The sequence below is a fragment of the Neopsephotus bourkii genome, unplaced genomic scaffold (genome assembly GCF_033783945.1).
Source record: "Neopsephotus bourkii isolate Nb327-2 ecotype Australia unplaced genomic scaffold, CSIRO-AGI_Nbou_v1 NB_250, whole genome shotgun sequence".
Taxonomy (NCBI): Eukaryota; Metazoa; Chordata; class Aves; order Psittaciformes; family Psittacidae; genus Neopsephotus; species Neopsephotus bourkii.
The window spans coordinates 1,404,163-1,428,286 of NW_026900760.1; the positions used below are offsets into that span (position 1 = coordinate 1,404,163).

Genomic DNA, 24,124 nt, shown 5'->3' on the forward strand with positions numbered 1-24,124 from the left:
TTCTTTAAAAGGAACTTCTAAATGTTATGTTCAAGAACTGTATTTGCAGGAATCAGAGACAAGAAAAGCCTCCCTAATTTATTTACAATTATATTTAACATTTGAAGGATTGATATGAAAAACTCCTAAAGAGTTGTCAGAGCTGGCTACTTGAGCATGCTTTCAGTAGGATAACTATGCCATACATGCAGAGTAAATTAAGTCAATTACCTAGAAAAGATTTTATATTGATCCTTCAACTAACAAGAAAGATGAACATCAAAGCAAGATAAACATTAGGAATATAGGCAAGCCTGTTGGTCCTGCTTATTAAAAGACCTGTTATGCAGCATACACAGAAGCAAATCACGCTGTAATACTGTTCAATGAACAATCAAAAATATTAACTATTATGTGATCTTCCATTAAGTGAAGAGACAGCTGGAGTTTTAAACAGGATGACAATCAACTAATGTCAAACTATGTCTTCAAGTACCAATGTAACAGCAAAGCACAGGCCTGTCTCAAACTTATTTTTAGATAAATTACCTTCTTTAGTGACACTATTATGTATATATACTCATAGTGCATAAGGCCATGAAAAAAAAAAATCAGTACACTCCAGCCAGATAAGGAAACAAAGATTTATTAGAAACAGTAGTTGTATAGAGCTAAAAAGGTAAACATATGTTTAAGAGACCAAGAGTACACAATTGATCACAGTCATTATAAAGGCACATAATAAAAACTAAATTTGAAAGACCCCATCTTTTCAACATTTGAAAACATCATTACCATGATTTTCAATACTCATAATGGCACTTGCACACTAGAAACAAAATGGACCCAATCTAGAAGATAGACACCGCTGAGGTCATCTTCACATCACACACACAATACATTTGCTCATTGGTCACAGTCAAACAAAATGGATTGGGAACTGATCTCACAAATCACACAAATATACAAGAATGCTGGCAAAACCAAGAAATATTTAGGTCACAAAGGCATTGTACACATGGATGATTTGGATAGAATGACCTTTTGTTTTGTTTTTAGAAAAGTGCAAAGTTTAGAAAAGTGCAAAGCTAAAGCTGCCCTTTTCTGAAATCTGATAAAACAACATTTTATAATACAATTTTTTCTGGAGTTGTTAAATATCAGTTTATGGAGAATAAATACCAGCCGTGGAAGCACTAAACACAGATCGATACCCGACTGCTGTCTGGAAAATCTGGCCCAAATAGCATGTGTAACAAGGGTGGTTCAGTCAGTTAGTTATGTTTGCTTGCTTATTTGGTTGTTTAATTACAAAAAAAAAGGGGGAGTGAAGGGGATCCCTTAATCGCCTTACAGGAAAAAAGTTCTTCCTTCAGTAATCCAATTTCACAGATGTGGTCTATGGGCAGTTGCTTTTAGAAGGTCAAGGTAAGCATAAAGATAATCTTGAATTTACAAAGATTAAGACACCACACATAGCAGAAATTAGAAAAAAGTGTAACAAATGACTTTGGCAATGATTGGTACTCTGTTTTCAGTGTTCAGGCCTGAAGACAACTGAAATGTGCCCATCCCCACCCCAAAGGAAGTACATAGAAAAACCTACTGCTCTGCACTGAGGAAGTGCTGCTTTGTTTTTTTAAGGAGCTGTTTCTCAAGCAATAACAAGTTCTCCGTGTGAGCTTTGCTTGCTTTGTTAACATCAACCTGATGGGCACCTGAGATCAGCAGCCCCATTTGGTCACTTGGACAAAATACCTCAGTATTTCACTGCCTGAATTTCACACATACAGCCAGCACAGAAGATTGTGAGAGAAAAGGATTTCTCTTGCATGACAAACCTATAAACCCTTTACATAATAATGCAATCCTCTAGAGGCTAAAAGCACATAACAGACAGTAGCCCTCTGAGTAGCGGAGGGAAAGAATGGATAGCCCAGAATGAGAAGAATTTCTCTCCCCAGGGGAGCTATGATTAGCTCCACCATGGGCTGTACTACAATCATTATCAGCTTAATACTGGATCCTCCACTCCATTTTTAAATGGAGACTTGCACTTGTATGGAATGGATCTAGTAACAGAACTTTTCCTGCTCTTATATATTCTGATCCTATAAAACGTGCAGCTGAAACCCAAAGCTTGTCATGGTTAATGGTGCTAACATTTACAGGTGCAATGAAAAGCAGGTCCAGCAAAGCAAACTATGAAAATCACTGACTGTATTATAAAAATACCGTGTAAATCCATTTGAGGTATTCTGATACCGTGGAACAGCAGTTTCTCAGGCTCTTATTCTTTAAACAAAAACATTTAAAAAAACCCCAAAAAGGTTCACCTGAAGATAAAGGTGATGGGATACATTTTAATGTGTTACTCCACCCTCATCTGTATCTAAGATGCTGTTTCTTACAAACTTGACATTAAGTCTTCAAAAATAGCAATAGTAAATGCTTACTTCTAGGCATGTAAAATTTTGCCTGTGAATTGCTTAAGTATAGGCAGCATGACAAAACAAGAAGTCACTTTCATATATTCAGTATCAAGGCAGTATAAACTTCTCCTACCTTTGGTTTGATCCAAGTCAAATACACATTTAAAGAAGACAAATAAAAAAAAAAAAGCCAATGAGTAAAATACACACAATTTCTTGAAAATAAAAACGAATTGCTGATTTAAAGATAGTTTCTCAATTCTTTTTTGTTTTTTAAACTCAGTGACATTTAAAGTGCAATATAGGTATCTGTTTAGAAATGGTGAACTAGAATTTAATAAAGTTTCTTCCCACTTCATGGCAAAAGTAGGAGTGGCAGTATCTCTCCGCAAAGATCCGTCTCTCTTGTGAGAGCAGATGACTTGAGAAATCATTTTTGTTCTGGTGTTTCCAGCAACATTAGAAGCATCTCACCTTTTTCCTTCATTTCATGCTATTCCCAAATTCTGCTTCATTTTTTCATATACAACATAGCTGATGCTGACGGCTGGAAGCACTTTCATAAAATTAGGGGCTATGCCCCTATAAAGTCCTCGGATTCCTTCCGTAGCAACAATTCTTTGAAACAGACTGACCATGTTTAGTTGTGGAGCTCCTTCCACAGAGGCTAGAACAAAAAGATAATGCGTTATACAACCATTCTAGTAATATTAACATTCTTAATCTTAAGCAAGTATCAAACACCTGGGTAGAGACTACTACCACCTCTAGGGCCATTGATTAAAAGTTGAGTCCTCACAGAGGGGGACATGAATCCTAGACATCTGAGAGATATCCATGTGTCTACATCCCACTGAAAAGCATTATCCGCCTACATTCCTTTGGAAATCTAAGCTCCAACCCTTAAGTCTGTGCACAAATATATCTAGCAAAGACTCAGCTATGAAACTCTCTTTATGAAATGTCCTCTAGAGCAAACATTGTTGTCTACCTTCACAGGATGCTGCAAGTCTCTTCTTAAATTTTAAGAGATCAAATGAAAATATTCTAGATTTTAGAAGTGTTCCCAGACTATGACAGGAGCTCTATGCCTGGCAGAGCCTTGTATAGCAAACGGTGCTCAGAGAACACAGAGCACCACTGTCTGAAATGTAACATTTGGATCAAGTATGATGAACAACAATGCTGGTGGTAACAGGGAGAAGGGACCAATGTTACGAAGGATTTACCAGATAAGGCCTTGATTTTCCAGGTTAGGTTTTCTTTTCCCTATGTCTCTGCTACAGCTATTCCAAATGATGCAATTTTGACACAACAACACAGAAACATTTTCAGTACAATAGGACTCACCTTGAGCCTGCATGCGTGTTCTGATGAGAGCAAGAGGGTAACTGGCTAACTGCCCACATGTGCTGGAAACAGTACCACATCCCAACAGTACAAAAACACCTGGGTTAGCAGAGCTTGACGCATAGTGTTCTAGCCACGTACTCTTTAAGAGCTGCCAAGGTATAAATTTAAGTAATAAGACAGAGAGCTGCATTCAACAAAGTAAACAAATAGATCTTTATTCATTAGAAAACTTAGGGGATCAATCCTGAGAAGCACCAATCTTGCTACACCAGTGCTACATGTTTACGTTTAAAGTGCACAAGTAAAAACACCTTAGAACACGGTCAAGGACTTTACCCAGACTACAGTAGTTAGTGATTGGAAGAGAAATGCTTCAGAGTTGTAGCATCAGGAACAGTGCCCGTGTTCTAGACCTGTTAATACTTTGGACAAGGAGAGGTGAAACACAACTCTCACAGGGTGCAACAAAAGCTTGCACGGCTGTGCACGTCACCCCATGCAGAAGCAAAGATGCAAACCGTAGAAAAGAGCTTCCATTCTGCCTTGAAAATGTTTGCTCAAGCAATTCTGGTGGTTACTGCTGTAGTAGGAAAAAAAAAGAGTGTGTGCATCTGAGTTATATCACACTTTGATGCAACACCTAACATGTAAGGTACATAAAACATTTTAGTTGTTGCTGATGGGTGTAAAAGGTGTCAGTTCTTCTTGAAGGGAAAGACAATGGTGTTTCAAACTCCTGAGACCAACTATATGTCAACCACAAAGTATTCTGGTGACATGCACAGATACACAGGGAATTCAGGTTACTATAATCCAATGAAAAATGAGACAAAATGGCGAAAAATTTTACGTATTATATTTGATAAATGCAGGACAAGTGACATAATATGAATACCATTTCAGGTTTTTAAGGCCCGTATTTGCTATTGAACAGCTATATTAAAGTCCAAAAGGCTTAGTTGAGTATGCAAGCATGTTGCATTGCCACGGTCTAAATAATCCTGCCTTATGAGTAGATTTCTTGCTTAGTACTGTTGCAGATAAGGGCCCATTGGCACAGGCACTCCTCCAAAAAGGGCAAAGAAAAACCTTACAGTCTAGAAAGATTAGTGGAAATTCATTTGTGTATTTTAAATTGAAGACAACAGAAATACCACAAGCATATTACAAATCTAACTAATGATAAAGCATTCTAAATAATATCTACCCTTTCCATAAATTAACTAATGAAAGCTACATGTATTTGGTGATCAAAACTCACCTCATAAACAGCAAGGTCAATGCCAGCATAGGGAATTATACCCAGAATATTAGGAACATAGCCTTTGTAGAAGGCCTTTACACCTTCTCTTTTCAAGATCTTCTTAGCACAGTCAAACATCCCAGAATATTGTCCTGTTTTGCCCACAGCTAGTCTTGTCTTTAAAACCTAAAAATGAGAAAAGCAGTTACCTGAAATACATACGTATTTATTAATGTTTTTTATAAACACAGGAAAACACAGTATCTCTCTGCTCATTGAATCGTCTAGAACTGCTTTGCATTTTGGTACTTCAAATCTCCTTTGTGATGACTACTGTTAAGGCTTTGTTAGCAGTAGGCTTCTTCAGACTTTATCCTTACTGCAGAGCAGCACACACACTATCACACATCAGCTTACAAATTATTAGCCTTTTTGAATTTCATTTTATCTTTCTTTCCTTGATTCAAACAGGCATATTTTTTCTATCAACTTAAAGGCAACAGTGTGAGCAATATTTAATAGAAGCATTAGCTGAAGGACAAGTGAAAGCATTAACATACTAGCAGATCACATTTCAGATCTGGGAAAAGCAAAGCATAGTAAGAAAATAGGCTTTCAAGAAGCGCAACATAGAGGTAGCTAGAAGGTATAAGGTTTGTGTCTCAACTGAAACACAACATCTGATTAATAATGGAGATAAGCCTACACAGCATCTTAGGACAAAAACTAAAAATAACAACAGAATCCAAAAGAAACTATAAAGGAAATTTCCTGAGCAGGAATTTAGCCTACTTTAAAGCCTCCCAAATCTATAGCTTCCTCAGGAATTTCCTGGCACTTTACTTTTCTCTTTTGCTTAGAAACACCCTAAAACATCCACAATTCTAGAATAGTATTATACCTTTGTTAGGAAGATTGAGCATCTTATTGCAGAAGAGTTCACCTGTCTCCACTGATCTGCGTAATCCAGATGATCTACATAACATTTCAGTTGTTCTATAACTTAACCCATCTCTGTACTCAGGCTAGCTGTGATTCAGAGGCTCTAATAGCAAGGATGGTATTCAAAAAGACATTATTACTGTCAGCAATGAAAACAGCTGAATTCTATTCCTGTTGACAGCCCTCCCAATGCAAAAGGTATTTAAGTTACATTTTCCATTTCTTCCAAATCTGGATGTTAGTACTGGTTTAATCCCAGACCCAATACGTATTCCAGCTATTCACACAAGATAAACTTTCTGGGGAACCAGCAGTAAAGGAAGTTAATCCTACTTCTATTAAAAAACACCCAACAAAAAAAACCCATCAGGATATTAAATAGCTACCCTAGAGCAGTGAACATATTAAGACTAGTTAAATTACAACATGTGTAGTACCACATTCATGTACTACAGAAGAAAAAGCAGTTAATCCACCCAGCCTCAAATGTAGCCATCATATTCCTCTTCCACACTGATCAAATCAGACCCAGCTCCCAGTCATAATGCAGCATAACTTCATAAGTTCAGAAATACATGAGACCATTCCTTGCTTACATACAGTGTGAAGAAGGTTAATGCCCAATTCAGAAAACACTTGAACATGTACTGAATTTTAAATGCATTCTTGGATGATTTTTTTCCCTGAGCTACGGCTTTACCTAAACCTTGCCTTAGACAGTATTATACAGCCAAATATATAGAAAAATGGCAAATATCAAATAGAACACAGTATACTCAAAAATGCCTGGTACTGAAATTCTAAAAGGAAGCCCAAAGTGAAAATAAATTGGGATCTAAGAATACAGAGAAGTTCCTACAGTATTTTCAAGAGCAAAATAGGTTTTATCTTGGAAATGAACCCTACATTTGGCAGTCTCCAATGGACACAGATTTTCTATTACTTACCTCCATGGGATATATAGAAGTTTGTGCTGTTGCTCCAGCCAAAGAACCAGATACAAATCTTTCAACAGTGCCTAACTTTCCATCATCCTTAGTGAGTATCCTCTTATACTGTAGTTAAAACACATAAAATAAACATCACATGGTTTTTAGGAGAGGCAAGAGTTACTACAAGAGGCAGTAGTACAGCAGAAAAAGTCTTTTCAAGCTTTACTTCCTCTTTCATGTATTTACAGTTATGTTTACTAACCAAATTTAGTGCTATGCTTACTGCAACTCTGTGGACAAAGATTCTAAAGAACAGAGTAAATATTCCAGCCTGCAGAAATCCTCTACATTGAATGCCTCTACCACACACAGTACAGTCAGGTATTCCAAACAGCCAACACAAGGGTACCCAAAAATGGCTTCTAGATGGCAAAAGTGCAACCCAAATCCCTTGCAGATCCAGTTCTCCAATTAAAGAATGAAAGATGAACTAGCATGTTCACAGAGACAGAGGCATACATATCATGTCAAAGACAGAGACACCGCCATGCAAGAAAGCCCCACAAGACCCCCAAAAGCAGAGCAAGAGTAAGGTATAATGTGCTCAAGGTTACTCCAAGGCATCAAAAGCTACTGCTGTCTGTCTTGCAATATACCAAAGTTTACTTTATGTTCCATTGCTTTTATTTCACAGTTGTACAGAGATGTTCAATATGTTTATTTTGTCTTACCTGATGTACTAGCAAGCCCCACAGAGAAAAAAAAATAAAGCTCCTTTAACTACAACAGAATGGGAGTTCATTTTCCAAAGGAGGATTAGACCTTAACATGATGCTTAAAGCTGATTCAGAGGTAAATATAACTCTGAAATCCAGGATGAAGGCATCTTACATAGCACCATTATATCTGATTCAAAAAAAAATCCTGTATAAGTTCAGCTAGCATAACATTCTAAATTTTGGTTGTTATCACTTCAAAGCAACAAACTAAATATTATTGCACTACTACACATAAAGCTATGCAGCCTGGAGAACAGCATGACAGGCACCGCTTATAATACAATAGCAAAATCTGCCTAATATCCAATATTCTATTAACAAAATAGACTATTTTAAAATGTGAAAGTCATTCTAAAATTACTTTGACAAAATCCACAACCATGCTAAGAACTCCTATATAATATAGGACGGCAAATAATGAACAGTGAGAGTGATATAATGTTATTTTCATTCCTGATTGATCATCCTACCTGTTCATAAGCCCAGAACTTAATAGCTGTTTCAGGAGCTATTTTCACAACATTTACACCATTTCCCCTCCAGAGGGATCGGACACCACCTTCTTTCAACATTTGCTTAAAACCGCTGGCTATATTCATTTTGTTTGATTTTGAACCATGAACCTAAAAATAAAAACCACAAAGTCATAGTAAAGAACACTGCTCTGATTAGATTGTAGAACTCATCACCCAAGTATTACATTGCTTAAATACATCAACCAGCAAAAAACACAGCCACTACTGAAAAAAATAATCTTAGTGGCACAAGTATTATAATATTTGATTACAATTTTACCAATTATGGCTTTGAAAAATAATTTTTATGAACAAATTATGGAAATTGTCAAAATATAACTAGACTTACAGAATTTAGATATTGTATTTGGCTATCAGTTTTCTGTAACAGCTTTCTAAATATTGAAGTGATACTAGAAACTAAAAAGTTCTTGAACATTGCACCTACCTGCATCATCACTTTAAGGCGATCTAATGGTGCTGTGCCTGTTCGAGAGACAGCACCAGCCACTCCTCCAGCCAACAGCTGTTTCCACCACTGTCCAGTCTTTTTCTCTTCCTCTGTGAACTCATCTGGAACAGTCAAACTATCTCCTATATCCAACACCTATTAGAATCCAAAGCAAAGATGTGCAAATAACTTTCTCACTCCATCATCTCAATTCTACTAAGAGCTCTAATTCCAAATTACCCTACCATGTGAGAACATGTTAATAAAACGCTAGTGAAAAATATTTCTTTAGTGTACGTTCTATAATTAACTTGCTATGGAAAGCTATTACTATTCAATCAATAGCAACTTTTAGTGACTTCTACATAGATACTGAGCAATACCACCACAGACCCACCATTTCAAAGACTGCACCATCATCATTAAAAATTATGCTGAATTCCCGCCTTGAGTGTGGCCCAAACGGCATTCTCTCATGAACAGTAGTCCTTCATAGTCAGCACTAAAGCTCAAATCCTTATATGCTGCCTATAACCTTTCACCGGACAACCTTCTAGGATTAGTTTAGTAATCTCCTAAGGATGCTAACAAGAGATTTCTCTCTCACGGTAATTTATTCACACAAATGTGGGATCTTACCACCACCACCACCATTTTAAAGTAGCCTTTTTATAGGTGATGTATTAGAATATTCTATTTCTGGTAACTGTGGTATATTACCGCACAAAACGACAAGTTGAAATAATGCTTTATACATTATTTTATCCTCAGTTACACTGAAAGACACATGAATGACTTTTTTCAATTATATAAGTTTGCAATTTGATCAAAGAACACTACTGTAGGCTTTAGCAATAAAGCTGTTCGAGACATAGGACTATGGAATTCCGCATATCACTTAAACATAGTCTGCTCTTCATGTATTTATAACCATGACATATGAGGAAAAAATACATTGTAGACAATGCAAAACCAGTATTATGCATAAATTAAACCTTTAAACAAGCAAGAATGTTTTCATAACTGATAAGTAGCTGACCAGAAAGCATGTTAACTGATAAACTTTTTTAACAACTGTTGATTTTAATTGTAGACACCACATTCCTAACTTATGCTGCATTCCCTATCTGTTAAGTAGGCAGAACAATGTCTTGATCATGTGGAACACAAGAAATGCAGAATACGGATTATAGATACAGTCACTGGACAAGCAAGATAAGCACCAACTATTCTGGGTAATTAACATAGTATAATTGGAAAATTCTTTCATCTTTCTGACATTCATGGTTTCCAAGTAAGGTATCATCAGTTGCTCAACTGCATGGAAACGTAAAAGATCAATCAGAACTCTTACAATATGAAATCGGTGTTCTTAGAGAAATTATGTATATCTACCAGCAGTAGATAAACCTTGCATCTACCAAACCCTAAACACAATTAAGAAAAAAAGCTAAATTTTAGGGTGTTTATAACAGAAAAGCCACATCCAGCAATTCATAATAATTCTATCCCAATGCAGCCATTTGCTTGGAAGATCTGACAGCAATTAAAGTTTTACAATAAAAACAGAATTGGAAGAGCTGTCAATGCCAGCCAGGCGTGCAAGGTGTCACATCTGCTCTTATCTGAAACACCAGCTGTGCTGTCGTAGAGCTGGATTTTGCTTGCTGAGATAACTGGGTCATCAGCTGACTGCAACACAGTAAGATTACGTGAGACTTCTAAAATTGTTTCTTAGGAGTGACTAATGACATTCCATAATTAAAAAAAAACCAAACTCTTATGTTAAGTAGTATTAATATGAAACATTTTATTAAAGCAAAGGCATTTTTTTTTTCCACTAAGTAAACTGGGACTAGGACTACTTGATCTCACAGCAGCACTTCAACTGTTTTCAGCAGCAAACAGGGAGATAAATCCCTTCTGGCAAGCATTTCTGAACTGAGGCTGCAGCGTGAAACACTCAAAGCTTTCAGGTCTCATAAACTGTTTTTTTTTATTACAGAAATGCTGACTAATCCCTGAAGATATAAATGGTCTCACTCATATTCAAAGGATTCTGTCTTTACCTAACTTTATGGATTACTCCAATAATTCCTCAGCAAACAGGATTACTGTTGGTTTACTTACCTTATTATTTGTTCTAAAAAGTCTGTCACTGAGGTGGAAAGAGCTCCATTCAGTAGAAACTTAAAAAAACTTTATCTGCTCAGTGGATAACCTATTGCTGTATATTTTGTCATTCTTAAATGAAATTCTGTAGCACAAGAGTGTGAGAACATGTGCACAGATAATCACCAATGACACAAGTGATTTTAATATAGTAATAATATTACTATAGAAATACAACTACTCGACTAATTTCAACATAACAAACAGTTAAAATGTTTCTATTATTTGTTTCAACACATCAAAAGCGCTGAATGTAAAATGTATTGTAATGCGAAAAGAAAATCATTTAATATTGTAATTATGAACTTCCTGTAGAATATCTGCAAAGGAAAAAGGGATTCCTTCCTAAAAATTACTGATCATTACTAGCAAGGTTTAGATGAAATTCTCTGCTCAAAAGAACCTCATGTGACACTACTGTACTTATAAATGACAGCATGAAGTTAAAAGGAAATCAAAACAATCTCAAATACAGGTATGCTTGAAATTTAACAACTGTGAAGTTGTTATACTCAATATTGCAAATTAACAGAGCAGAGATGAACTTTTGAGCTGCACTAAGCTAAAAGGAAAGTTGAACTTACAGTGGAATGTTTCCAGTATCGAATTATTTCCTCAATGTCTGTAGCTGGGTTAAACATAAAATGATCTCTCCACTCATTCCAGTCTACTGTCATCGTCCCATCAGCATCAATACTAGAAAGAAATTGAACAGAACTGGATAAGGAAATAGTAACAGAGATGGAGTTTTGCTCTGTTAGAACTGCCTTACTCCCAACCCCTTCTTTTTATTTAATACTGGCCATCACATCAGTGACAACTGACTGTAAATTCCATATGGAGACTTCAAGGCTGAATCTGCTATGGCCTTCCCATACCATGCTTTTCTTATCCAAATGCATCCGGCATATTCCATTTAAAAACATATTATAGCACGTTGTTCTATGAACAGCATTTACAGGGAAATAAGGTAACATTCTTCTCCCAGAAGCAGATGCTCAAATAGCAACTAAAGTTACTATCAACTGAGAACAGATGGCATATATAAGGTTTTCTGTAAAGGCACCACTGAAGGTACCAACGTTTTTCAAAATTATAATTCCATTTAACCTGTTCTTTGAATTATAATAATTAACAGCACAAAGTTTCACATACTTAAAAACATAATAATTCCTGACCTTTGCAGGATCTTTTGTGCCTGTTTTTCTGAAATGTTTATACCCAATATCTTGAGAGACTGGACAACCTCTGATGCTTCAATTTTCCCTTGAAACATTAAAAGAAAGATTATACATGTTTAAAACATGGAACTTAATACACTTCGCACCTTGGAGCCCACTAAGTTCTATTGTAAAACCTACACAATAGCAAAGATCATTTAAAATCAATTTAAACACAAATTATATATTTTGATTGTCTAGTACAAAGACTGAGTGAAGTACAGTAAAAACATACAAACAAATGAGATGCAAATATCCATTTACTTAAAAAGTATTTTATCTTTCATAGATACTTAGAAACTTCCTTAGAGTTTCCATCTGGGAATAAAGAGCCCCAGATGAACAGACCTGGAAGATAATAAAAAGGAAAGAAAAAAAGACTAAAATTATTTACTATTTCAATCTATAGTAAATTCTTACTATGACAATTTTAAGGAAAAGTAGTAGGGGTTCCATATTCACAAATTTTTGTCTCCAGTTTAGACAAAGCATATAAATGAAGATAACTTTTAATTCACAGCATTTGAACAGATAAAATAAATCAAGGAATACCATCATTGTTTTTGTCCAGGCTCTTAAATGCCAGTTTCATCTTCTTCTCATGATCTTTAAGATACTGCATAAATTCTTCAAAATCCAGCTGTCCATCCTGGTTGGTATCTCCAGCTCTAAAAATTTTCTGTTGAGAGAAAACTCAACATTTGACTTTTCCAAGTTACAGCAGGTCACAAAGCAACAGCAGCATGACACAACCCTAGTTTGAAGGAAAACTTCATATTGGTCACTTTGGGAGTCAAACCAGGAGAACACATAAGCATAACCTTCAGAGCTATATTTTGGTTTTGGAGTTTAACACGCTCAGTATTATCCCAGGGAGGTTGTGAATGCTCCATCCCTGGTGGTGCTCAAGGCCAGGCTGGACAAAGCCTTGGGTGAGATGGTTTGGCGTGAGGTGTCCCTGCCCATGGCAGGGGGGTTGGAACTAGTTAATCTTAAGGTCCTTTCCAACCCTAACTATTCTATGATTCTATTTTCATGAATAATGATTTTTTAAATCTATCTTTGCTGCCAAGTGCTTTCTCTTTTATTTACATAGCTTTCCTACTCAAAGGATTTTTAAAGTTTCTTACCAGCACTGGCACATTATACCTATAAGCATCAAATAAGTTGCGGAGGAGGAGGTGAGAGACAGGACAAAATCATGAAAAAGAACAACTCTAATCCTGTGACTTTCCTGGTTACACATGAAATTTGTCAATATGCCAGTAAGATAAAATAAAAAAGTAAAATTAAAAAATAAAATAAATAAATAATACTGGTCTATTAATTGCAAATTATAAAGATAAAGATAGCAATTAATTATTTAACTGCTGACCAGGAAAAATAGAAAGATCTTGCCTGCAACCACCTAGGGTCTATGAAGGCAGGGCTTTCTACTTCAAACTGAAGCCCTGACAAAAACATAAAATAAACAAGCAACAACAGACTTGGCAAACTTAGTGTTGGCAAACAAACAGAAGCACAGTAATCTTCCATTTTTGTATGTGTTTTCTGGTAATTGTCCCACAGGTAAGAAACATATGCAAAATTAACCATGAGTTAAATGCATGGTATACAATTGCCAGCACCGCAGGAAACAAGTCTGAAACACAGCCTAAGAGTAGATGTCTCCACTAGCAAAGGGCCAGAATACCATCCTTGTGTGTCAAAACATAGTTTTTAATAACGGGAAATTACAGCAGCCCCCTCCAAGCATCAGCCTGTAACTGCTGAGGCTTGTCTCCAAAGGCAAAGCCCTGAGAAGAATGAAGCTCTGGCTAACAAGCACTGCAGGATTTATGAGCTTGGGCTTCATGCCACAGCAAGGGCTGCAGAGAACACAGTGGGGCAGAGGAGAGGCAAGGCCCACAGCTCACTGCTTTCACCCACTCTCGCACTTCCAAAGCACTGCTGTCTCCTCTGGCATGATGAGCAGGAAGCAGGCTGGGAAATCCACCCCTAAACCCTACTCCAGAACACAAGATTTAAGGGGAACGTAGAATTATAGAATAGTTAGGGTTGGAAAGGACCTTAAGACCATCAAGCTCCAACCCCCCTGCCATGGGCAGGGACACCTCACACTAAACCATGTCACCCAAGGCTCTGTCCAACCTTATGCCTCATCTTTTGATTTGGGCATCAGTGCCCATGGTTTCCCCTCAAAGTGTGAAATCCTACAGGAGCAGCACTTTCTACAGGATGGACGGGAGACCAAACTGATAGCACAATATCTTAATTAACTTGCAGTAAGTTTAAGAGTACTTCAGGGTACATCTAAAGCATATGCCAAAAATTCTTCCAAATTCCTATTCTGCGGACTGCCTTGTGCAACTATAGTTTCTAAATCAACTAACACAACAAGATTTGTATGGCTGCTCTAATCTGCAAAATCTGGTTTTAATCATTTTGTTTACTCCATTATAATAAGTCCTCAAAGGACCAAAGTCCAGAAAGCTCTAGCCTACAGAAATTAAGCATAAAGGAAGTTGAGAACTCTGGAGTATTTGCTGCAGGCGTCTGAAAAAAAATGGAAAAGATTTTATTGCATTTACGTTGCCTCCTTTATCTTCCCTATCCCACAACAAAAACAAATGTATTTTAATATTTAATCTCAAAAAAAAAAACACAAAAAAACCCCAACACCCAAATTCCTAAGATTATCATAGATTTCCCAATGGAAGGGGAGGAATTCAATATGGTATGATACAGTGCAATAAGGAAATTATTTACCTCCTACAATACAGCAAGTTATGCACAATAAAACTGAGTCAAGTTGTCATATACTTAGAGAAAAGTGTCTGGTATCATCTTAGAAAAATAATATTCTTAGTATACTTGCAAATTCAGCTTGATTGTAATATCTATTTCAAATATCTTTTTCAAACCAATATGGTTAAGGCTGTGCAGAATTTCCCATTATGAAAAAAAACAAAGCAGTTTATACTTATTGAAGTCTATGGATACATTGCTGACCATGACCTTCTAACAAGATATTAAGAAAGGCCTCCCCTTCAAAGACACTGCAATCTCATTTTACCTTGTACTCCACACATGGCATCTCATACTGCAGGATCTGAGCATCCTGCTAGTCTCCCACAAGCTACTGAGACGAGGTAATTTACATGTCAGTCATACACACACTGAGTGAATTCTAATCAACATTAATTGCTACTATTCCCTACTGCTATCTGAACTACACAAACAAGAATGTAGAACAATGGAAGAGTTGTTCTGGCTCACAGATAGGACAAAACTTGAACAAAATTACAGTTACAAAACCTCCACTGCTGAGGATGATGTGAGCCCAAGAAAACTGAAATTCCTAGGAGGTTTAGAGCACTGGCAGTTAACAGTGTGTGAAGGGGCCACCTTCCATTTCATCTGCCAAATAAACAGATTTTATACTGCAACAGCTAGAAAAGGATAAGCGCAAACATACTCTCCATTCCCTACTTTTGTTTTTACAGTTATTGTCCAGACTTCAAGCCAGCCTCAGCCACTCTCAGTGCAGCAGAACAGAAGCAACAGGGAACAAAAGCGTATGCTTTCACTGAGCAGCCACATGCATTTTTCTCACATTACAAATCCAAAAGTTCGTAGGAACAAAAGCCTCTTGTGTCTAGGAAATATACTAATCATGCAGGTGTTAAAGTTTCAAGATTAAAACCAGTAATTTGTGAGTTTGTGTAACAAAGAGAACACTGAAAGGAGCTTGCCTTCCACTGGCAGGGCAGAAATTCCCGCATAGAGGGTGGCATACTCCATGGGCATAGCCAGCAGGAAGAACACGTACTTGATTCTGTGGGAAGCCTGGCATAATCCCAGGTATAAACTGCCCATTCACAACATCAAATAATTGAGGCTGGAAGGAACCTCTGGAGGCCATCAAGCAAAACCCCAGCTAAAAGCACAACCAATTAGATCAGTTTGAGCAGGACCACATCCAATTAGTCTTGGACATCTCCAAGGATGAAGATTCCACAGCCTCCTCAGGCAACCTGTTTCACTCACCTTCACTTCAGACCAACAGAGAACCCAACTCTGCTGTTCTGCATTTAATATACTACCAGATTCTGCATAGTTACAACCACTTGTCACTGAGCCACTTCCTGGTTCACCAGCTTCTCTGATGGAGAACTGGGCGCACTTTAAAATAGGCATGCTTACAACAATGGAGCAGAAACCAATCCAGATGCTAATCCTCATTTGGAAGTCCTGGGAAACAATGTTCAGTGTGCCTGCCACATTAAACCTGCCATTTCTTGTTCCTGACTTACTGTGGGATCACTTCATCTTTATGTAAGCCCAGCCCCAAGAGAAAAATGTTTATTTTTCAGGGTATGCCATTTCTTCTCTCATTATATGAAACTTTAACCCCAGGCAATAAATATAATTCATTAGATAAAATTAAATGGTGACCACATAAAGATTTGCTGATAGAAGACGACTTAGATGATCTTTCCTTTTAATGCCTTTACATATACTGACTACAATGCTCCAGTGGTGACCTGTTTGGCCATGACATTGCTACCTTTTTTTTTTTCTCCTCACACCGCTTTTTTCTTTTCCATTCTACTACGTTTGTTTTTTTCCTGCTGTAGGTTTTGTTAATACAGTTGCTTTCAAAGTCCTGCACAGTGCAGCAACACCAGTGTGAAAGGCCACAAGGAGGCCGAAACACTGAGTAAGTTTTATTTTTATATTTCTGAATTATACAAAGCATGTTGAACTCCTGCTCCTCCATAAGACCTCTGTATTTGATGTGGAAACACAAGCCACAACACAGTAAAGTTACAGACAGGCTTTATACACACCTAAAAATCCCAGTCCTGTGTAAGCAGCCTAATGAATTATTACATTAGTCTGTGCCAAAGTTATGACCTTCAGCACATTCATAGTTACAGTGTAAAGACAGAACACAAAACACTGCAAATATTAATGACTTAATGTAGACTTTTTTTTTTAGATTCATAGTTTGATTTTACTTAATACCATTATTCGTGTATTGTGTATAAGGCTTCACATTCTGGTTACAAAACTGAATTGGGCATGAAAAGTGGGACTGCTCAGCCCAAATGATTACCAATCATTATTCATTAGCTTGCTACTTCAGCTAATTATTTCAACATAAAGAATATCTAAAAGGAAGTGACCCACTAAGAAGTTACTGGGTGTTTCTAGCTTCCTATCATGCCATTTACAAGACAAGTAAAAAAGACACTTAAAGATATATAATCCGTGCAATTAGCAATTCATTGTTTGAAGTCTATGACTAGAGCTCCCAAGGGCACAATTACAAATACTGCACAGAAAAAACAGAAGCATCAAAGTAAGAAAAGCATCGTGTCTTTGGACATTCAGAAATTTCACATTTTCTCTTAAAATTTCACATTTTCTTACAAAACCAAACACAATATTCCCTTCTACTTTTCTCCCCTTTTTCTATTCTTTCCGTCTTCACCTCCAAAGTCATTAGTGCCACTCACTCATATAGTTTGCATTCTACAACTTTAAGTTATTAGACTGTAATCTTATTGGAAGCCAAATCAAGTCACAACTTAACTATATGCAACTCTTGTCTCTTTACAAAATGCATACCCTACAATAGTAAAAACTCATGTCATCCTTTTTCTATCTCTATCTGCCAAGACTACACAAGTTATGACACACAATGATAACCTAAAACTCAGTAGTAGTAGAGTTACTAAAGTCAGTCTTGTCAAACAGCATCAGTTGGGAGATAAATCCAGCATGAAAGGAGAGGGCCTGAGGATGTGTCCAGGAAGCATTATACCCCAAGGAGTCCACATAACACAGTAACAAACTAGAATGCCACTTAGCCTCCAGAAATCCAACACAACATAGCTTTTTTGAGCAGTTTGAGTAATTTGCACTGCCTCCAAACACCTCCCAACTTCAATGCTGCTCAAATGCCATATTCATATTTGTTTCCTTCCCTCCCAAAGGATACTAGCTAATATGTAAGCAGTACTCCAGCAGGCTCTTTAAACCTGCCACACACAGACTTTAATAGAGTCCCCCACTCCAGTACAGGAGACTTGAATCCCTGGCAGTAGCAGAGATGTTGCTATCAGCTGCAGAGCTTCACCTTCCTGTTCTTTGTCCTGAGCACCAAACTTCCCTGCAACAGGAAAACACTAACAGCTGTCTTTGCACTGGTCCATTTCAGGTAAAGAATCTCTATAAAAAGAGCCTAAAAAGAAAGAGATGCAAGTTGTAATATGTTCTCCAATAGGCCCTGCGGAAGCTGCTCCCTCAGGATCTGGATAAACTCGTAACTCACAGCTATGAATTAGATTCCAAGAATCTGAAATGGCATTAACGGGACATGCAGACTATCCCTAGCAATTTCACTCAACATTCCTTGCAAGTTACACTGGTATTTTGGCTTTGAACATACTTGGTAGACTGACTTTTTTTCCATTAAATAAGATTGTTTTGCTGCAGAGGCATCCCCACCTTACAGTCAAAAGGTTTACAAAAGGTTTACCAGTTTACCTTGTTTATTTACCTGGAACACACTACTGCCTTAAGACAGGGATTTAGCAAAGCATTTCAACATGCACTTGAGAGATCTTCCAGAGGTGGGGTTTCCCATATTTGGTGCCTGGAATTCTTGCACTTTGCAGCAACAAGAGGAACAATTAATCATTCACTGTACCCTGTCACTGTTCAGGAAAAAAACTATCAAGTTAGCATTATAAAAATTTATTTTATCTCCTTGGATGCTTAAAGTGTTATGAAAACAAACTCAAATTCACCTTGCTCTTTCATATGGAGACTTGGAGACTACAGCACAGATCAGTTAAAAGCTTCTGAAGTTGTACATGTTGAAATGAAATGACAACTTACATGTTTGCTTACAACTTTAGTCAAGATACACTACTAAAAATTTTTGTGGTATTTTACAAGTAAGTCCCTATAATCAGACATAATCATAAGCCCTATTATGAACTGAAAAACAAAGTTTAAAGGAACTGAGTGGTTCACATGAGGTGACATCTGCTTTGGTAAAAAGCTGAAAATGACCATGTACTCTAAATCTGTAGTACCAGTTTTTGGCATACTGTTAAGGCGAGAGAAAGCTTCATTTCACATAAAGAATTGCCTATAGACATGAAAGTGCTGAAGCTTGTAGGACTGTGAAACTGCATACCATGCATGATAATAATTTCTAAAAGTAGGTGTCGTGTAATTTGAAATGCCGATGTTTCTTCTAAGAATCTGTCAAATTAACTAGTGTTTTTAGAGCTGCAACATAATAAAAAAGCTTCAGTTAACTTGGTCTACTAGCCTTCTAATCTTGCCATACAGAGGAAGTTCCCAAAAGTACGAAAAGCCCATAAGTCTTAATAAAATGCTGGAGAAACACTCAATGACACATTTAGCTCAGTCACTAAACAAGTATGTGATTTCTGGGCTAAGAACAGCTATGACAAGTTCAAGCTCTGAAGCACAACCTAGCTGTAGTTTCTAGATGCCATAAAATAGCACCAAAGAAAACAATGCTCACATAGGTCTATCCTCACCCATCCTCTCACACAGAGACACAGCACTGTAATGCAGCACTGTGGCCTGCCTCACTGATGGAATTACGAATTTTCAGCGACACAAAAATGTTCTGAGTATTTTTATACTTTGTTGAAATTAAATCTTCATAAACAGTCAATTACTCTAAACATACCATATTCTGATTGCTGAGAATTTAGTCTTCTTGTCTCTACTACACAGAAGTGTCTCATCACACTCTTTATCTAAAGAAGCCTTAATGTAGCCAAAGATTTATGTCAAAACCTGACAGTCAGTCCAAATAAGATCATTACACTGTTTCCAGAATGTAGCTATTCCTTTCAGTAACATCTTTCTACTCCTAGCTCCAGGACTCAATGTATAAATAGCACCACAATTTGAATGCTTGGCTATTCCTACCCCACACTGAAGATTGAAACAAGGGGTTCACCTCCTACAGTTTTACTGTAAGGATTGATTGCAACAGAAGGAAAGGGTGAACAAAAATAGTACTTTATATAACCATTCACACCATGTACGGCACTCCTGCCTAAGAGGCTCACAGCATTCTCTAGACAGAGGATGAGATCATTTGAGATCTGATCCCAGCATCTATTTTGTGTCTCTACTGGACAACTCCACTAATCAAAGTGACTGTACAACAGCTTTTAATACTGCTTGGGGAGCACCATTTGATACTGTCACAACACTGAATTCCTTCTGCATCGGTCTTGACATATTATGTCAGGAATCTTTCATGAAGCTTTGCAAAGTCCTTCATTCCTGGCGGGTAATATACTACATTATAAAACAGGAATCATCTGGCAGCCTCTAAGCAGCATATATTTCAGATTTTCCAGTGGTTTACTTTTGTCTGTCAGATACTGACAGAAGGCAGGTCAAGTAGAACACAAATTCAGGGGCTCATGTCATGTTGTGCTACAATGTCTTGCTATGGGGAAAAGTTATTCTTCCTTAGAGGGACACGCAACCTACCTCCAAAGCTTACCACATGGTTTTACATCAGTTCCCGTATCTACAATGTTTCTTCACTTAAGAGGGTTTTATCATACATTAAACATTAATAAAACTGCCAAGACAACTGTGAAAGGTAAAATAAAAAGAGCGTAACAGTAGTCTATTACTCAAATGGATAGCACCTTTGCATCTTTTAAAGACATGCATATTCCTTCCAGAGGACTTACATTTTAAGAGAAGAAGACAGTAATACTTGTAGCACAAGCACTGACTTATACTATGAAAAATAGGATGAACCAACTGACTTAGCAGTGAAACACAGTAACACTCACATGGTCCCTTACCCCGGGTTATAATCAGGAAGCAGCTGTGCTCCTAGAAGTACAGTGACCAACATCCCATGCAAACGAATCCAGCCCTGCAAGAGTACTTTTGTAAATGTAACCCAGACCTGCATTTAGAACAGAACAATAGCACAAAGCCTGAGACCCCAACCCAACTATGAGGCACTGAAGCCTACTCAGCTTTAGGGTACCCCAAGGCCTGCCCATCCCATAGTGCCACGAAGTTGGCAGGGCTGAGCAGTTCACTGGCTAATCCTTTGCCATGTTATTCAATATTCCCTCGTCTGATTTACTTACTCATTTGTTGTTAGTAATAATAAAACTACTTTTCCCTCTCCAAACACAAATATGATGATGCAGTATCTGACTTCATTAATAAAATACCTGTTCACCAAGTAGTGAAAAGGCATTTTACTGAACTTATCATCATTCAGAGCTTCAAGCAAAGTAAGAGGGAGAAGACAAGTTCCAACTGCAAGAAAGTACAGGTATCAGATTAGCTACATAAAGACAGGAAAGAAGCTGGAGTCAAGTCTTACTGAGGCTCTCTTATAACAAGTCTAGTTATTAGCAGCTCAGTTTCTAGTTTGAACTGTGTGCACCATTAACTTTAAAATAGTGAGCTTATAGAAGTTTCAGTGTACTCCAACAATTCTTCCACCCCCTCAAACATGCAACATGACTCACAGCTTATTTTGTTTACTCTGTGTTTCTTAAGCAACTAAGGCAGGCAGTTCCGGCTGTCCATTACATCCAAGTAAGTCCAGCTTATCTTAGTTAATTTCATGCATTTTGCTTCCAGTTTATGCTGTGGCAACTAAGAATTTGACAGATATTCAGATGTGCACTATTAATGAAGCATCACACTGATCCTGAGAAAGAACTTGGAAATTCGATTCTAAGTTGCTCAAAACTTAATTCAGTTCTAAGCTGCTCAAAAGTAAGCAGCACACTACTTGTATCCCAGGGCTCTCTGAATTATGTGGGAAGACCACCCTTGTTAAATGCCAGAAAATTAACCGATCAACTGATCACCAGGTCCCCTGTTGTTCAATTTAAGTAAAACCCCAAATCCTTACAGTCAAACTCATACAACAGTTTTTCAACAACGTGTATACAATGTGCAACTTAAGTTCATAACTAGCATGCTCTTAATATCGCAATTTCCATGGATAAGCAAACAGAACAAACTATCCCTCCTTTATACCAAAAACTGATAACACAAAATATAATTCTTGTAAAGATGATTTTGACCAGAAGCAGTATTGAAATGAAAGTATGCTTTCATCTATACTCAGCATCATCCAACTAAAGAGGCCTGCTGCATACTTTTCCGTTAGGTATATGAAACAGAGAATTAAATACCAAGTAAAATAGACACCAAATAACACGACCATGGGGAAAAATTGGCAGTGTGTCCCACAATTAGTATAAGGTCACTGAAACTGAATTACTGACATAACACTGCAGTCAGAATTTAAGTTCACTTTCCTGAACCTCTTTCAGAAAACATGCAACAGGCAGTACAGGGACAGCATTGGAATGCCACCCAACCATTCTTTACACTGAAACAAAGACCAGCACTGTTATGGTAACAGTTGTAGCAGGTCTCAGCTGTACCTGTACAGCCTAGGTGAACCTATATGTGCCTTGTTGGAGCAGATCTGCCTTACCCCACAAATACTTATGCCTACAGAGTTGTGCATTTACTGATTTTTTATTCTTCTCTCGGGGGATTACTGAAAACAACAGGTCAGATTTGCTAGTATAACTTGGCACTGCACTGGAATGCTTGATGACTCAATTTTACTGATTTTTGAGGTCACAACATTGACAAAAGGGAACAAAGGAATGTAATAGTCCAACTCGACCACAGCAGAATCCACAGCACAGAGCATGTCCTGTCTGTTTCGTGGTTTGACAACCACTGCTACAAGTCTACATTATTAAACAGAAATTACCCAACACAGCCTTTGCCAAGAAGAATCATTTCCATGTCTGAGCGCTCATGGAAACCTACCATCAATAACTAGTTCTGATATTGCAACCTACTATTACACAGATTTACTTACCTACTGCACAAAGCAAGTCTTAATTTATTCTGACCTAGATCATGCAAAGGTGGAATGTCAGACAAAAGATATAAACTACAATCCTTTATCATGCTTGAGGAGGAATACTCTATCAAACATCAAGCTACAAAGAATCGAAGTCAGAAGTCAACACACGATGAATAAAGCTGGCAATAGAACCGCCGACAGCCGCACTGTTAACATCCTTCGCACTCGGGATCCTTCACTTCATCCCCGAGGAGCTGCCCGCACAACGCATCCCTGCAGCAGTCACGGCGTTCCCGCGAACGGAAAAGCAGGCCCGAGGCCGACTTCACTCAGGAGCAGCCCAAAACCTCCGATGCGGCTCGCTGTCTGGAGCAGCCCCGGACGCGCCGCCTCGGCTCCGGGACCATCACGGCGAGCCCCGGCAGGGCAGCGCCCCATCCCTCAGGGGCTGGGTGGGTGGCCAGGCCGCGCCTTACCCTCCCCATGGTTGCAGGGTGCCGGGGGAAGACCGCTCGCCAGCGGCTGCTCCTCTGGGAAGCAGCGCCCGAGGGCAAGTGGATGAATACCGGGGAAGTGCCACCGCCGAGCGCCCGGCCCGCTCTTACCTCCTCCGCCTCTTTTCCCAGGGGGATGCCCATGGCCCGGAGGCCCGTCTGCAGCTCGGCGATATCCACCCTCCCGTCTTCGTTGAGGTCTAGCTTCCTGAAGAGGTTGGCGTACCGGGAGTCCCCATCCCTGTTCCCGTCGCAGGCGGCCGCCGGCAAGACGAAACCTCGTATGAGCTGGAACATGGCAAGGCCGTGCGGTCGGGCAGCGGGACGCTCGCCCCTTGCTCCCCGCGGGCTGGGCGCGGCAGGAGGCACCGCCTGTGCTGCCGCTGCCGCCACCGCCCGCAGCTGGCGGAGAAGGAACCGTCCCAGCCCCGCCTCGGCGGCGCAGGGAGGAGCAATCTACGGCTCTGCCCGCTCTCCCTCCTCCCCGCGCCGCTGAGCGGGAAACGGGAAACGGGAAACGGGAAACAAGAAACAAGAAACAAGCAACAAGCACCAGCCGCTAAGGGAAGCCGGCGGGCCGCAGCTTCTCAGGCTCGCCTCGGCTTTCCGTCCCGCACCGACACGGTCGTATCCAGCTAACGTTTCCCATACAAGTAGGGAA

General features: G+C 38.6%; 1 protein-coding gene across 1 annotated transcript; it reads right to left on the minus strand.

Moving 5' to 3' along the window:
* Window positions 1–2,651: 2,651 nt before the first annotated feature.
* On the minus strand, window positions 2,652–23,861 carry SLC25A24 (solute carrier family 25 member 24). The gene is made up of 10 exons (XM_061345979.1): window positions 23,575–23,861; window positions 12,571–12,697; window positions 11,977–12,064; window positions 11,383–11,494; window positions 8,624–8,782; window positions 8,131–8,283; window positions 6,897–7,004; window positions 5,026–5,193; window positions 3,762–3,912; window positions 2,652–3,078 (listed from the first exon to the last, which is right to left on the minus strand). Exons 1-10 carry the CDS (start codon window positions 23,758–23,760, stop codon window positions 2,900–2,902), a joined length of 1,431 nt encoding a protein of 476 aa, XP_061201963.1. The 5' UTR covers window positions 23,761–23,861; the 3' UTR covers window positions 2,652–2,899.
* Between the last annotated feature and the right edge of the window lie 263 nt (window positions 23,862–24,124).